This window comes from Labrus bergylta, chromosome 20 (assembly GCF_963930695.1).
Source record: "Labrus bergylta chromosome 20, fLabBer1.1, whole genome shotgun sequence".
Lineage (NCBI taxonomy): Eukaryota > Metazoa > Chordata > Actinopteri > Labriformes > Labridae > Labrus > Labrus bergylta.
The window spans coordinates 13,744,921-13,757,261 of record NC_089214.1 but is presented as its reverse complement, the minus strand read 5'-3'; the positions used below and the strand labels follow the sequence as shown (position 1 = coordinate 13,757,261).

General features: G+C 40.1%; 1 protein-coding gene across 1 annotated transcript in view; it reads left to right on the top strand.

Annotated features, from left to right (window-relative positions):
* Nucleotides 1–12,341, top strand: part of LOC109999178 (contactin-associated protein-like 2) — a 237,167-nt gene that overhangs the window by 106,665 nt on the left and 118,161 nt on the right. Inside the window, exons 3-4 of the mRNA XM_065948795.1 lie at nucleotides 2,287–2,480; nucleotides 10,498–10,645. Of these exons, the coding sequence (XP_065804867.1) occupies nucleotides 2,287–2,480; nucleotides 10,498–10,645 (342 nt within the window). The remainder of the gene's footprint in view (nucleotides 1–2,286; nucleotides 2,481–10,497; nucleotides 10,646–12,341) is intronic.

Below are 12,341 nucleotides of genomic sequence, written 5' to 3'. Positions count from 1 at the left end.
TCCTTGTATTCCTTACTCTGGTCTGACTGCTCTATCAGTAGCATACAGTACACACAATGCTGGCATCATGCCTCTTTGTTTTTTCTTGGTGGCAGATAAAATCAGGTCAGTGGGATCCTGTTCAGTTTTTATCTTCCCTTCTGTCTAGCCATTCTCTTTTGTTTCTGCATCATTTAACCTGAGGCCCATTTAGCCTGCGAGGTCCAGTGGACTTTTGCCCTGACTGGTATACATCTGGAGGTGTGATACAGGGTAACTTTTGGAGGACACATGGGTGTTTGTCTAGAAATGAAGGCAGACTTGAGGTTTCAGGCGGGGACTCAAGGACACTGACTGCCACTGAGTGGATTACAAGACAGACGCAGCCATCTATTCCAGCAGTCAAGGCTGTAGCCGAGGGAAAATAGCACTGAAAAAAAATCTCTTTTGCTCTTCCAGAGATTGTACCTTTCTTCAAAGCAGTATTTCACCTACATAGAATTATTTTCGTTTTGCTTTATTGCACCTTTTCTGTGAATGAGATCAGTAACCCCAAATTTGATTTTTTTAATATATTTAATAACCACATGTGCAAAAAGGTAAAGAATTTGTTTTACCAAACCTTGAAACAAGTCATTTACCTCTGTTTATTGGACTAATTGAGACTAATTTGTTATCAAAGCAAACAGATTTGAGCACTGAAAATGTCAGTGAATCTTCCACCAGAGTAAACTTTCACTTTAACCTGCACTCAAGGATGCACATATTGAAGCAGCTTAGCAAATCAATGGAGATAACCAAATGTGACTGTCAGTAAGAAGTGGATTGAATTTGTGCTGGACAGTATTTGCATTTTCACGTATTTACATATCTGGGAAATGTGCCATCCCTGTTTGACTCTTTTTAAGCATTTAGATATAATCTGTGACAACATTTGAATGTTGTGTTTATAGTCTTATCCTTTGTTGCATTTGAGCTTAATCTACACTTTCGGCAGGACTCCAAAATGTCACATTATGTCCTGAATACCAACATTTTAAATGAATCCATCCTGAAACGTCATATACTTATTGCCTTCCTCTTGAAGTTTAAAGTGTTTGCTGTGCTGGAGGATGAATTAATACATAATACAGGAGAAATTTTTGATTCAGGAGCATGCTCTAGCCTTCTGTGCAATATCTTAATGAATCATAATGTCTTCCACAGTAACTCTGATACCTTTCTGGGTTGTGTACAGCTCAATCTAAAAAGGAATCAATTGGCAAAAAAAACCGTCTGAAGTTATCGTTAATAACCTCATGATCCTTTATTACATCACCACAGCTAACTGTTAAAGTAGTGATGGATGGAGTGCTTTTGTTCAAAATAATTTTAGTTAGAATGCCAGCATTTTTCCTGCCTTTTCTCCATTTTCATAATGCAAAAGCAGACTCCTTGTTGCTTGTATCTTGGCCTTGCCAGTAGTAATGCCTGGTTCAAAAGAGTATTCTTTGGATTCCACATGTTTCAACTCAAGCTTTTAAAGCTTAGATGACAAATGAGCTTTCCTATGTAGCTTGTCTTTGTTTATATGTAGCCCTAACTCCCCTGTGCAAAACTCTTAATAAAACATTGTGTCCCACACTTACTCCAGTACATTTCTGTGTTGTGTACTGCCCAATCGAAGAACCAATTGGCAACTGTTGACATTGATAAATGCCTCCTGTAGCAATGGCCAATGTTTCCAGGGAATCCAGAGGTTAGAGATAGAGGAGTTCCATCCATAAAGTCCTCTTCCTGACAATGCCTTTGTGCATAGTTGGTGGAATAACACTGATATTTTTCTGTCTGTAACTCAAACTGCACTCTCTTCTTGTGCCACCCAGTTATTGTCGCATAATAATCTACCTGAATCCAGTGGGTTTTGTGGGGGCTGATAGGCTATGGTGTTGGTTCAGTGCATTGACTGGCATTCTTGCTGATACCCATTGACACATTTTAGGCTGTATTAGAGGCAGATATTGATATACTGTATCAGTATGGGAACAGTTATAAAAGCAGCCCCATGTTGCTCTTTGTTTACCACCTGTCTAAAGCTGGTCGGTGCTAACAGTGCTAACTCAGCCTGTACATGCCACAGGCAGTCAGTGGTAATATGATACACAGATGAGGCAAAAATACTTTCTTCTCCTATTTATTATTTATACCTTGGCTAAGCCATTTGACCTTAGAAAATATCACAGACCAGACACTGATAAATGAAAGTAAGAACTTTGAACACAACCTTTGACTTCTCACTCATTATTTAAATGTCACTGTCTCTTACAGGTGCTGGAGGATGGTCACCTTTGGACAGTGACCATTACCAGTGGCTACAGGTGGACCTGGGTTCCAGAAAGCAAGTGAGCGCCATAGCAACACAGGGTCGCTACAGCAGCTCTGATTGGACGACACGGTACCGTCTCCTCTACAGTGACACAGGAAGGAACTGGAAACCATATCACCAAGATGGCAACATTTGGGTGAGCGACCAGTATGTTTGTGTGTACGTGTGGGTGTGAAGGTGTAAATGTGTTTGCACAAAAGCCATTGCAAAGGGACATGTTTATAGTTACAGTAAAACAGATCACGCTTGATCTGTGGTCCATTTAGATCGCCCCCTAAAGTTCGGGGAGCATGTTGTCCGCGGATTGATGGAAAAGTATAAAAATGAGCTTTCTCTTGCTTTTCTATGAATTGCACTTCAAGATGAAAAACTTTGAAAATCACTTTAACAGTTATTACACAAACAGTTTTTAAGGTTACGGTGGCCATGGGTATACTTTTCAATTTCAAGAAATCCAGAAAATGCATGCGAAGCAACAAAACCAATATAAAAGTAAAACAGGATGAGGCCTGCAGGGAGCAATTACTTGTACTAAATAGGAGGGAAATGCATTTATGAAGTCATTAATTTATTTAAAATATATCTGAGATATACTGTGTCCCAGTTCAGGGTAATCATCCTTCGAAGGACTAGTAGCCTGAGTAGAATGCTCTGTCCAAACAGAAATGAGACTTTCTAGTCTAGAGTGGATTTCCTGTTTGCATCATCGGCTACTCCTTCCCTTGCTTTTACCTTTCTACCTCACTAAATGCCACCCCTGTCACCTAGCACACTCGACAGCTGAACTAGCCATCATAACTGAAGTCATGTTACTTAACCTGTTAGAAGGCTCCTTTCGTTCTTTAACATAAGTATTGCTAGCTATTCAATTGAAAGCTATGCTTACAAGTATATTACTCTGCCACTTGAAAGTCTGCTTTCTGTTGAAATGGGTGCGCAATTAATCTATATGTTGGGCCAAGAAAGATGCACTGGATGGATCCTGGCCCAGGGGAAGAGGGATGCATTTGTCGGTCACATTGGAAAGAACCTTCGAAATGGATCAGCCTGCGATGCGCAACTATGTTGCAATAGTTGGGCACACATCCGTTTGTTGTTCATCATTGCCATTATTTTAATTAATTTAAAAACTGATTATCAAGACTTTTAAGCTTATTGAGTACTGAGCCAAAATGCCCAGTCTACCGGTGCAATTTTATTGTGAAATGCTGTTTGACCTATGGTGCACCACTAGTGTGGAGACAAGTTTTGATATAGCAAAAAAGTTTCTATGATTTGTAGATTTTGAATACTGACATGTGTAATTAAGAACTCTTAAGAACTGAAATGTATTGTATTGTATTTTTTTCAACTTGAAAGTTAACTAGTTATTAATTAACTGATTGACTGCTATCAAAGCTAACGTCTTTGTTCACAGATCAAGGGTTAAAGTCACCTTCTTAACAAACTGTGCCCACCTCTTGTCTTCAAATGCGTCCTCTGGGTGCAGCCCCTGACTTGGGACACAGCAAAGCTTTTTAGGCTGCGGTGGACACAGGGCAGGTGCAAGACACACACAGCCCCCCTGACGACTTTGACTTTCTGCAGTCTGAAGCGAAAGAGCTAACAACTTGCACAGTGTGTTGTTGTTTTTTTTTTGCATCTGTGGATTTTTGTTTATAGTTATCAGGCTCTGCATTCATCCCCACATGGCTCCATAGCTAAGGAATATTTGCAATGACAAATATGGATCCAAACAGTTGAGAGTTAATTACGTAGTTTTTTTCTGTACTGCATCATAATCATTTGCAGATTATTTTCTATTTACAAGTGTTTTTCCTCTGCCATTAACCCTGACTTAATGCCTCTATTATTTCTGCAAATACTCCAAAAAACATTCATCTCTTGGATGTTCTTATAACGGGAGGAGGCTTTTTTTTCCTGTATTACCAAGATGTATGACATATATTGCTTTTTAATTTATGGGCTTTGGAACTCAAAATATTGCTTTGCAAATACAGAGCCAATAACTTTAAGCTTTGTATGCCATCAATCACACCCACCCACCCACCAACCACCCCATCCCCCGAGCCATTTGTTTTTCTGTTTTCGCCTTAGTTAAAATTTGCATACACACACATGCATGCACACGCACTTGTGCTCCTGCTGGAGCTTAATGTGTGGACCTTCACACGCTCAGACCCTTTTTTGAAGTGTGTGTGCGCCAATTTATACAGTAGGTGGTGATAATTTTGGAACTATCAGTGCTATGAGTCAAAAGCACAGTTGGGGATGGTAGGGTGCTTAAGCCTACTTAGTGTTCACACTCAAACACACACACACACACACACACACACACACACACACACACACACACACACACACACACACACACACACACACACACACACACACACACACACACACACACACACACACACACACACACACACACACGCACACACACAGAGCCACAATCAGACCTCCTTCCAGCCCATTCAATCACGTTCAACTCAATCTCATTCACCACTCGATAAGGTTCACAGAGAGATCCCCTGAGAGAAGGACCCACCTGTCCTGCAGTCTTATGCATGAAGGTTTTATTCAGGAACATTTTGCCACCAATCACAGCCTGCCAATACCCCTCGCTGATGACTAAACTCTAAGTGACCAGAGACAGTGCTATGCTATTTTTGCCCATAACAGCTGTAACACGAGAGTAAAATACTTGAATTGAGGAGTGAAAACACAAGACATAAAATGAAAAGATCTTTGAGAGTAACACCAGCATATATGTTTTAAGCCGCTGTGCTTGGAAATGTTTGTCTTACAATGGCTCAGCATGGTTCATCACTTGTTTTTCCCAGTGAACTTACTGCCTTTAAAGAGTGAGTTCAAACACATAAAGAGCTTCATACATTTAGTCATCTGGGTGACAGGTTTATCTAAAGGTGCTGACATTGGGCAGAGAGAAAAGAAAGTAAGTTTAGCGCTAAAGAAAACTAACTTCTGCTGCTGCCTGCTTAAGTTAATTAATTATGTTATATTGCATTCAGGTTAATTGATTTCACTAATCGGGTCTTGGAGGAACATGCTGCTTGCAGTCATGTATATCACTTTTTACAACTTTTCTCGTCCACATTGATAAAAAGTCCTCTCAAACTTTCCGCTCCGTTTCTTGATCCACTGCGTTGACTTCACAGGACTCTAACGTCAGCCTCTTTAATGTCACTTCACTCCACTCTAGATAAGGGTTGTATAGGAATTAAAAACTGCTGAGTGTGAATAATGAGGACGATGACTTTAAAACAGATAGAGAGGACACTTCCCTCTCGGCTCATTGAAGCGTCCTATGGTACAACTCACTGACTGCTATGAAAGTTTTATAGTAGTGTCATGAACATGAACATGGGGCCTTATTCAGCAATAACCTCTTATGGATTTGCTCAAAAGTTTTAGGAAAGTGTAAGGTTTATTACCTTTCTATTTGAATCTCTCCCACACACGAGTGCCTGTAACCGCATCAGAGATCACTCCACTACACGGAGGTGGTCTGCTGTTGGCTTTTTTTTTTTTTTTTTTCTTTCAAGAAACAGAAGACTTTAAATAAGCTACGTACCAAATATAACCAGATTCATTTAGATGATAATAGCATCATATTGATTATAATGTATACTTTCAAATCAGGAACAGAAAGATCAGTCTATGAAAAACTGTACACACAAAGGAAAAAAAAGACAACTATATCACAGAAAAATCTTAAGTTCTTTATTCAGTCTGCCTTGTAGTGCAAACCGAGGTCAGAAATCCACTCAGCTCCCACTTGAAACAGGACTGTTCGAGTGATTAGCAAGAAGTGTCAAAAAATCTCTCCCATTGTGTTATTATTTTTGTGTCCAGAAGGGTCTGTTCCCAAATGCTGTATTTTATCGATCTGTAGTGTCAGGGCGACAGGACAGATTCACACCTTAGACTGTAAAAGATAGACGACATGACAGCACCACAAAAGTGAAGCCGGATCACAATCATTGGCCTTAATGATGATCATGACAATCTTTTAGATATTATTCATCATGATCACAATGGTTTTGATATTATTGATAATGTTGATGGTAATGACGATGGTTTTGTTTGATAACGACGATTTTAAGATGATTCCTACACTGATTAGAGCTCTCAAGAACTGCCATTAATGTTGTAGCTTTGCCTCTTGCGTCAGCACCTCGGTGTCCAATCGGACTCAAAGCTGATCATTTGTAGTTACTGACATTTTTTTCTCTTTTCTAGATCCTTGCTTGTGTTGTACTTACTCTCTGATGTACGTCGCTTTAGAAAAAAGTGTCTGCTAAGTGAAACTGTTAGATCATCCTTTATCGCCCCCTGGTGACCGGCTGAAGTACAGTTCAAACATAGTTATTGTTATTATAGCTATTCATTTTTTTTTTTTTTATTCAAATAATGATTGACAGCTTTAATATTGTTTAGCTGCGTACATGAGATTAGGAGAGTGGAGGAGGAGCAGCGAGGGGAAACGTAACAAACATTTAGAAGGCTGGTACATCTTTATATGCAGTCAATAATTCATGCAAAAACAAAAATGTATTCAATTCCACTCTTATTTAAAATGATGTTATTTACACATTGTAAAATCAAGGTTTCACTCTTCTTCTTAACATATTCAGATATAATGTATCACTACAACAGTTTTCTATTTTTTCAAGCTCGAGCAAACACAAAAACAACAACCCACAAGACCGCCCGAAACACAAATGTCTCCACGGCCTGCCTGTTTTGTCCTGTAAACTTATCAATAAAAACAAAAGACCAGACCATGCTGGACTGATTTCCCCTGCCTCTCTTTGAAAGAAGCAGACATACACAACAGGCCAGACTCTGGGCTGGTCTGAAACAGGGTCCAGTTGCAAAAACAGGAAAAAAAAAAGCTTTTACTTCTTGTTTGTAAGTACCTGGAGATCTGTTTTCTGGAAAGGCCTGTCTTCAGCTGTCAAAACAGACAAACACGAACCCAGAGAAAAATGAAAAATAAGGAAATACATGCAGCTAGTGAATGACGTGACAGAAAGATGGTGAGCTGCTGAAAAAGTAGATAGTTGTTGTCTATGCAGCTGTGCCAGGATTGTTGTATGGGATACAAACAAGCCAACTTTCATGTGACGCGTGTTTGCAAAGCAAGTGATGTGTGCTGGTGTGTGTGAGAGACAGTTCAGACACCAGGGCCGTTCATTGAGCAGCTGTAGCAAAGGGATCGGCCATATCTTTCTTAAATGCCTGCAGCCCTGGAGGTCCAAACGCACAACAAGGAGACGGGCTAGAGTTCTCAGCTTCCTTCATTATTCCTGTTTTCCTACTTTTCCCTTTATTGCTTTTCCTCCACTGATCTTGTAGACTCCTAAAAAATGTTCAGCTCCATACTTTTTGGATTTTGACTCAAGGTTTTACTTTAAATTGTAGAAACACAGCATGTTCAGTAGTGTAATATTTATTTAAATTTATGCATATACCCACAGAAGCTTTCAAAACAGATATTTTTCGGTTGGATTTCGGAAAGATTCCCGAGTGCACCATTTTTTTTATGCAGTACTGCACTTCACTTCTAAAATAGCTTTTTTACATTGAATAAATATATATTAATATGAGGCTTTAACTAGGCTTAACAATCTATAAAGACATGCACACAAACACTGAGTAAAAATGAAAAAGTTGCCTAGGGCACTTTGTGGCCTTTCTCACCGTAAATGATTTCTCTTCTTGATTAATCAAAAAGCAAAGTGTATCTAAGCTCTTAAGTTGCCCAACACTTACACACATATAGCAAAATGAATTGCCAAACTTGCACAAAGTGACACACACACACACAAAAACCCAATGACTCATTGGTTTGCTGGTTAGTGATTTGACTTTGGAGTAGAAGGAATTAAATGGTTGACTAGGCAGACTTTTCCGAGGTGTTCAGCATCCATAAGATTGTTTTCCTTTTTTTGTCTTCATCCTCCTCTTCTTCCTTTTTTCACTCCCCTATCCCTCCTTCTGCCCTCCACTCTGCATAGTAAGGTCTTTGAATTGAGCTGTTCATTCAGCCAAGCACAGATAAGTGGCAAATAGGAGTAAGAACACAATAGCGAAATCCCCAAAAAAGAAGCTGGAAAATCAGCACAGGGGGATTGGGCTGTTAGGGCATGAAGACGCAAACAGTTTCTCTCTCTATCTCTCTCTCTCTTTCTCTCATAGCTTTACAAATGGATGGGACGGGAATTGGACAAAAATAAGTAGCCGTTCTTACAGTCTGCCAAATCCTTAGGCAGACAGAATTCAGACATTTTTTGAAATATTTTTTTCAAACTATGAAATGAGCTTATGGGTGATATAGTATTTGAACGTTTCAGGAAGGTTTAAATGGCAAGGTGATGTGTGGGCGGTTGTGTGTGTACTTGCATATGTGCTTTCGTGTGTGCATGCAAATTGATCCATTTGTGCCTTTATGTGCTTCAAATCCTGAGCCAGAACAGTGTGGAAACTGAATAGTAAAAGGAAAGGATGATGGGAAAGGGGGATTTAGAGGACTTGAAGGTAAAACAGTGTGTGTTGGGGTGGGGGGGGGGGGGGGGGGAATTCTCCTGATTATCTGTCCCTTTCCTGAAAGCTTTGGAAATGGCCACATTCATATGGACTGGTGCCACTGACAAATGACCAAATTTAGCTTGGTCTACTCAAATACCAAGTGGTGTATAGTGCAGGGTATAAGCAGGTGTACTGAGTATACCCACTTATTTTTCAGTCTCCATAGGGTATAAAAACTTCTAAATCCCCACTGATTCACACCAATGAATTCACAATATCTGTGGTATTCTGCAATTTTTTTCCTAGGATGGATAAGGGGTGACTCTCACTGCTCCGTCTAAACTGGCTCATTAGCACTAATTAAATATTCAGAAGGAGTCTTATAGATATCACTGTTTATAACAGAGGCAGATTATCCCCTGCTGGACATGCCACATAAAAAAAAAGAAAAAAAAAAAAAAAAAAAAAAAAAGTATACCCACTCACTTCTTTACGCACCAGTACACCACTGCAAATACCTACCAATTTGATGTAGCCTTTTTCTTGCCAGATGTGTAAGGGTTTGGGAAAGTGGGACGCAATTGCTGACCCTGGGTATCTTAAGGTTATCCCAGAGGGATAACCACTAAAATTGCAATAAAATAGGAGGGGACAAGAAACCAAAAAGGCTCTCTTAAAAACAAGATTAGAAACAAAACCACTGCTGCCGAGCAGCTGACAAGAAACTAGATTAAAGGGGAGACCCCATCAGGCCTGTGTTTACAAAGAAACAAAAAGGCTGGGTCAGACATTCCCCAGCACTAACAAACTGCACTTGTAGATCTGCTGGAACCCATAAGTAAACCCACCGAGGAAAGTCAAGTCAAGCACAAACTGCTGCAACTCAGTGGTACATATAACCTTGACACATCTGGACCAAATCAGGGCCAATCAGTCACACACACACCCGACACTGACCAAGATGATTAGCTCCACACAGTGTGATCTCCCTCACAAGATGACTGTGAGCTGTTTTTGTGTAACTTGTGACTTAACTGTCTCTCCACTGTACTGAAGGAGAAAGTGGTGCTTAGATGTGATTTTATCCCATCCGGTATCTGAAATACTTTTTTGTTCATGCAAATTGCATGTAAAGTTAAAAAAAAAACAACATCAACAGACATCAGACCATTTTTCCCAGGCTGGGATTTAAGAGAGTGCACAAATGTGTAGAACAAAATGGTAATAAGACAAGAGACTGTAAACCTCATCACAAGCCTCAGTGAATCTCTGGAGAGTCTGAAATCAGCTTAAATATGAAGCGATGTGAACAGGGAGTGTCTGACATGTACTTTGAGCTGAAAACAAGACACACTTTCTTCTTCCAACCCTCTGTAGTCAGAGAGTCTTATGGCAGGCACATTAGATATTTAGAGCATAGACTGTAAATAGAGTCCTAAATATTATGTATGTTTTGCGACTCTGCACCTTAAGGCAGGATGTGATGAGTGGAACAAATACACATGCACTTTTCCTAAAGCTGCTTGTTAGACTGCAGGCCTGCGGCTTGGATGTATTTAATTTAAATGTGTTTGTGTGTATGTGTGTGTTTACAGGCCTTCTCTGGGAACTCCAACTCCGAGAGCTCAGTCCGCCATGAGCTGCAGCAGGGATTTGTGGCACGCTTCCTACGGCTCGTCCCGCTGGACTGGAGCGAGGAAGGACGGATCGGTCTGCGCATAGAAGTCTACGGCTGCTCCTACTGTGAGTGGAGACTGACACACGCTTACACATACTCACAGTCTGAAGTCAACTCTGTCTAATTTCTCATGCTTGTAAAAAAGGCTGCATGAATTATGTTCTCTGACAACAGTTAGAGTGAATAAAAAAATGCATTGATGTACAGTGCTAGAGGCATCAGGTGGAAGGCAGTCCTGATGTCAAGGGCCTTCACGGGACAGCAGAGAAATCTTTAGTTTGTAAAAAAAAAAAAATGTCCAACAGTTCCAGATGTGTTTAAAAAAGCAGCAGAAATGTGTGTCGTGCTTGTGGAACAGTCGTTATAGAGCTTCACATCCTGGACGAGCCTAAACTCTCCTAAATCCTACTGTGCGCTAAGGATCTCATGAACACACACCTTCTTCCTCGCTGCTGCTCGTCTTCTCCTCCTCAGCAGAGGAAAGGCTACTTTCCCAACTGTTTATTTCGGTCACCATAGCAACTTGCGCTGTTGATTTGCACGCTCCCCATCTGCTCTGCACCATACCCCAGGGCAAGCGTGGTGCACTCCGCGTCCTATTTGAAAGGCCTTTTATGTGACCACTGCGGTCAACGCTTTAGTAAAAAAAAAAGAAAGTATTTATATGAACAGCCAAAATCTTTATTTAAGGTGAGAAAATAAGGGGTATTTGGTTAATTCAAGCTTAAACGTGCCCAACATGACACATAAAACTCTCAAAAAAAACTTGCAGAATATGCAGTACACAGTAAGAGAATGACGGACACACACACACACACACACACACACACACACTGTCTCTCTTTCTTATAAATGTATCGTCCAGGGAAGTGACTCTCACACAGCCTCTTCGCTCTCATCCTATTAAAGGCTGCCAAATTGATTTTGATAACAATTTTCAATTAAGCCTCTGCATGAATTAACATTATGAGTGACACACATACATCCTTCATTCTGGAGATGGGATTTCACTTTGTGTGGATACGTCTGTGAGAGTGTGCATGTGTCTTAGTGAATACAAGGGCATGTATTGCATTCCAGTCAGTCTTCACCTCTTTGATTATATTTTTTCTGACCATGTAAGAAGAAAAGCAAGTCAGTAATAATAAGTAAGACAAGAGGTGGTGCAAACACAGAGATGTGCGAGTGTATGCGCAAATGCACAAAGCAATAACGATCAATATATATGTTGAACCTGGGAGAAAGGTCTGTAGTGAACTGTATGCAAACATACAGAAACAACGCATACAACAAGGTACGGGTGTTGTTCATCGACGTAAAGAGTCCAGGTGAAACTGCTCCCTGCTTCAGGTTCCTGTGTGCAGCGCTATGAAGTAAAATAGCATTAATTCAATCTATAACAATATATTTCTCAGGCGCCTCATGCACAGAGGCTACAGTCCTGGTTGCAGGTTTGACTCCTGGTCCTTGTGCTGTCTGGGGCATGCATACACATTAAATCAGTTCTTCTCTAATATCTGATTTCTGCCAAAGTGTCAATTTTTCTGAGAAGTTTAGTTCTATAATTAGTAATAATAAAATTAAATGAAATAATACTTATAAAGGGGTAAAAAACAAAAGGATTGACAATTAAGGCTCTTACAGCATTCAGTACAGGATAAGTAAAGAGTACGAACAGGGACAGGGACATTATGAAATACTACAATCATCAAACTTTCAGTGATCGTTTTATCGTCTTTTATCAGACCGAAACAAGACTCT